General features: G+C 31.9%; 1 protein-coding gene across 1 annotated transcript; it reads right to left on the reverse strand.

Moving 5' to 3' along the window:
• Positions 1-4,463: 4,463 nt before the first annotated feature.
• LOC120165072 (mini zinc finger protein 1-like) lies at positions 4,464-4,715 on the reverse strand. The gene has a single exon (XM_039174659.1). It carries the CDS (start codon positions 4,713-4,715, stop codon positions 4,464-4,466), a length of 252 nt encoding a protein of 83 aa, XP_039030590.1.
• Positions 4,716-5,221: the final 506 nt, after the last annotated feature.

Here is a 5,221-nt window from a genome sequence, read left to right on the forward strand (position 1 = left end):
AAGTTAAACTCGAGAGTATACATTCCCTTATGTCTATGCGGAGAATATATTCACACGAAGACATAAGGTATATGAATCCCGAAGGCTACTTGCTAGGCATATGCGGAGAATAAATTCTCACGAAGGCGTCCCTTTCACTCCCACTTAAAAGGGTTTGGAGCTCGGGTATAGAGCCTTAGGTGAAAAAAAGTTTAATAACCTGAAACCATTGAAAGAAAACGTCAGTACAACTACGTATTTGAAAAGATAATCAAAGATAAGTAATAAGGATCGAAAATTTAACTTAAAATTTAAACTTACACTTTTCACTTACGAAGACAACTGGAAATTACCCTTAGCCTGACTCACTTACCTGAAGTCCCCAGCGGAGTCGCCAAGCCATCGATGTCGTCTTTCGGTTGGGCCCGAAATTGGGCTTCGACTTGAAATAAAAGTGTTAGAGTCGCCACCGATCATTTAAATAAATATTTAGGTCGAATAGACACCATCTTACTTGATCTGTATCTTACCAAAGATATGTCAGATTCGGGAGTCTGTTACCGTCAATGAAGGATTATCACCTTTGAACTGCCCTTTCGGTACTAATTAATTTCCAGTTGCCATAATTGAGAAAATTTGTAAGTTAAATTAAAAGGTAAAATTTGATCCAAATTACTTACCTCCGATTGATTTAAACGAATACCCTTAAAAAGTTAAAAACATTATATTGATAAAGTAACAAGCTGAATCCACAAGAAAGAATAAAGGTTAAATTATGATGTTTAAACAATATATATATACATGTTGAGGAATTAACATAAATAAAAACAAAGTGCTCATATTAAAACACACACCAAATAAAAATTAATGTAAGGAACAAAGTCTATTAAAAAATAATGATGCTAATTGCAAACTTAAATATAAATAATTACTAAAATAAGAAATGAAATAAAATAAAAATATAAATACCCAAGAAAAATAGCTAACTAAAAAGGGAAAATAAATAAAAGACTAAATTAAAAAAATGAAATAAAAAACTAGCTAAAATTAGAAAAGAGAAATAAAATAAAAAATAATTCAATAAGAAGGAAAAAATAAAATATAAAGAAAAAATAAAAATAAAATTATATTAAAAAATAATAAAAGAAAAAAAATAATTTAAATTAAAAAACAATTAAAAGAAGGAAAAGAAATAAAATTGAAAAAGTAAAATTAAATTAAATTAAAAAATAATTAAATAGAAAAACAATTAAATTAAAATGTAAATTAAATAAACATGACTAAATTGAAAGAAAAAACAAAGTATGTGGTAAAATTAAAAAGCAACTCAGGGTAAAAATTTGATTTAGGGAGCAAAATATACTTTAAAAACAAATAAGGGACTGGGATTGCAATTATCCCCTTTCCCAAGTAAAATACGCGGATCCTAGGAGGAGTTGGATTGGGTCATGGGTCAAAAATACGGGTCAACAGGTTTGGTATAAATACCAAAAATCACAAACACATTTCATTAGTCATTTCTTTTTCAAAATCGATTAAAGCCTCCCTCCCCCATTTTCTATGCAGTTGTTCTTCGTGTTCTTCATCAGATGAAGAACACGGCCGCCTGGGTTCATAGGAACCCAAATTTCGGCCACCGTCGCAACGGCGGCCAATCGTCGTTTATTGGCGGAAAAAATAAAAAAGTTTTACACTTTCCAAAAGCTCTTTTCCCCCATTTCAAAAATCACAGCGATTTTTGCAAAAAGGCCTCGAGGAGGGCTAGATCTGAGAGACAACTCTCGAATGCCCTCTTTCTTCGATCATCGGCCGTTTAGATTTTTTAGATTAAAAAAAAAAAGAAACAACAAGCAAAACCCAACTCTACATGCAAGCAAGCTGAAGAAGGTAAAAATAAAAATACCTTTTTATTTCTATTTCGTTCGAAAGCTACAAAATTCTTTGCTCAGATTTCCCACTTTTTCTATATGATTTTCCAGTGTGTTTCTTGTGTGATTTTTACATCGATTTATAGCCCTAGGATTTCTATTTTAGTTCGTTTTAGACTCCTAATAGGACTAAACTACTTTGGTTGTTCTTTGTCTTTGTGTCCCATGATACTACGCCACCGAGGCTGAGAAAGACGGGCTAAGTTGTGGCTAGGATGAAAACACTCCATATGATGTTGAGGAAAGAAAGTTTAGGGTCTCAAACCCTAATTCTTGGAGCGATTTGGATCGTTGAATAGGTCCAGATCCAAAGGTTGAGACGGCTATTGGTACTAGGGCGAAACCCTACTTGGGTCGATTCGGGTCGGGCTTCGAGTCAAGTCTTGGATCTGGGTTTGGTTTGTAATCTTACTTGTATCTGGGCCTTGGGTTTGGGTCTAACACAAAACCAAACATCATTAATAAACATTATGCATATAAAATATATATATATATAATACCATACAATATACGCATAATATTATAACATAAATATGAATACAATGTATATAATGGTATAATGTATGCACACTATATACATCATAAATATGCAATTCGTATTCACCATATAATATATCATATAATATAATAGATATGAATATATTATATAATGTAATATCAAAAGCAAGGTCGAACGAAATCGTGTGTCTACAATAGGAGATTTGAATAATATCAAGAATATGATTTTTTTTTTGGATTTTTATTTACTTCACATAAGTTGCAGTCACTAGATGATATGAGTCTAAAGTCTCATTATGCTTATTTTGAATATATTTTTAAGAATAAAGAAAAATTTGATGGAAATGAATTGTATGTGGAGTTGAGGTTACCAAGAGAGTTCTTGTCTGATGAACAAAGGAGGCCGTTAGAGATTTTAAATTTTTTGAAAATTAGTATTTTTCTTAATGCAGCATTACTGCATATATAATTTTATTAAATATTCATGTGACAATTGTATTTGCTGAAAGAAGCTTTTCCAAATTGAAATTGTTGAAGACCTTTATGCGTTCTACTATGTCACAAGAAAGGCTTAATGGATTTGCATTGATAGCGATTGAGACTGCTATTTTGGAGAAAATTGACTATGAAGATTTGGTTGACGATTTTGCTTCTAAGAGCATTCAGAATATAACACTTTTTAAATAAAATATCATGATTATAGAGTTGTTTTGTGATTTTATCTTAGTTTACTATGTTTATTTATTTTATTTTATAAGAAACACTAGTAATATGATAAATTTTGATATTTTATAATTTCGTTATATTATAAAATATTTTAGGGTTCTCATTTTAAAAAGTAGCATATGACATCCACATCTTTTGGGACGAGCCTGTGTAAACATTATCAATTGATTATGAAAATCTAAACAAGTACTATCTTATAATCACTCCAATCTATTTAAAAAAAACATAAAATATTCCAAATCCTAAATGATTTTCTCGTGGATAAACTATCCTATACCTATACCAAATAGGAACTCTATGTATGAAGACTACAGAACTACAGAATCTTAACCACTTTCATTGTCAAAAGAAGATTGAAGAACAAAGTAGAAGAATCACTTCAAATCCAATAAACAATGCCTCAAGAATCAGACTTTACAGCTAAACTTTGTCATCCACTTGATCAAACTAGATGAAACAGGTTAAACAGCTTATTACTTGTATATAACTGTCATTTGCAAGTTAATTACCTTCTCCCCCCTCTTTTGAAGTCGTCATAGCATGTTTATATACTTCCAAGCTGAATAAAACAATAATTAAACATCATCAACAAAAAATTATACTTAAAGCATTTAGAATGAAGGAAAGCATTAATATATATGTAATGTGTGCAAGTACTATAATTATGAATTGGGGGCCATGAAAGCAAAACCAACATTTCCATTGTTTTCCACACATATTAACACATGATTTCAGATGGCTAACTTTTATTCCACATTATATTACAGCCTTATGGGGATGAGTAATATATATTTGCCCCATGTGTTGCCATTTTCCCTCCATGTGCATTTTTTATTGTAGTAGAAAAATTAGACACTTTCAAGTATCAAATTAATAATACAAAAATAGTTTCGAATCTTTTTATATTATCGTCCTCTCCTTTCATCATTAAATAGATCCGGTAAATATCTACTGTTGAAATTATAAAGAAAATTAATCTTAATCCTTAACTCTTTATGGAAGAACATACATATACGTATAGATGGAGAGGGGTTGGTAGAGTTTACATATCTAGTCATCCATACCAGAGATTTAAATTGTGGAAGAGAGGTTGTTATATAGCGGAATACCTTTAATAACTACAATAACACCCGCTATTACCGCAATTATGATAAACACAACGTAACTGAAAACACAAACTGCAACCATAAATTAAACCAGGGAGTAGTACAAAAAGGTTTAGATTATTCGATGATTAGAAACCAGTACAACAATAGTAATATAAAAACAGCAATAAGCAGCTAAATGAATATATAAAATCTATATTATAGTGTTGTTTGGCTATTGATCTCATTAAGAACTTGATGGAGTATACTCAGAGGCAACCTCAGTTTCTACTTTTCTGTGAAAGTTTCGGTGGCAACCACAAGCCGCACATGTTAAAGCCCCAGTAGTCCCTTCCATTGCCACTGGCATGAACTCCCGGCAGCCATCCACCTCATATCCTCCGATATTCGCGGCATGGTTCTTCTGGCACTCCCCGTATCGGACCTCCAAAGATGTAGTGCTCGAACTTCTTCTCAACACCACCTGACGTTTCTTCATTCCTTTGGAAACCCTAATTCCTCCTTGGGAGTGATTTTCTCGAAGAGGATCTAAAAAGCCACCTTTCTCCTTATGAACTAAGCTACGAACGGAAAAACGGAATGACGAAAAAGAAAATGAAAGTAGAAGCTACATAGCTTTAATGCGGTTTTCTGACTAACCCTAACCTTAGCATCATATTTATAAGGAGTCGGTGACATTCCATGCGCTTTGTAACAATGAGAAGCCTCGTGTACACCAATCATCAATAACCACATCGCATCGTAAACAATGAATATATATGCAACTTTCTTATGAAAGTATGTTTTAATTATACGATAATATTTATTTTAAAAAATAATTTATTAACATACATGTATTCTGTAGATTAGGGATGGGTATAAGATTCGAACTCTACGGATTTTGATACGACCAAACTTTATTGGGTTGGTTATTTAAAAAAAAAATGGATTTGGGTCGGGTCAGTCGGATTGGGTTTTTTAGAGGGTGAGTTTGGGTCAAGTCAG

The sequence above is a fragment of the Hibiscus syriacus genome, unplaced genomic scaffold (assembly GCF_006381635.1).
Source record: "Hibiscus syriacus cultivar Baekdansim isolate YM2019G1 unplaced genomic scaffold, ASM638163v2 tig00111566_pilon, whole genome shotgun sequence".
Classification (NCBI taxonomy): Eukaryota; Viridiplantae; Streptophyta; class Magnoliopsida; order Malvales; family Malvaceae; genus Hibiscus; species Hibiscus syriacus.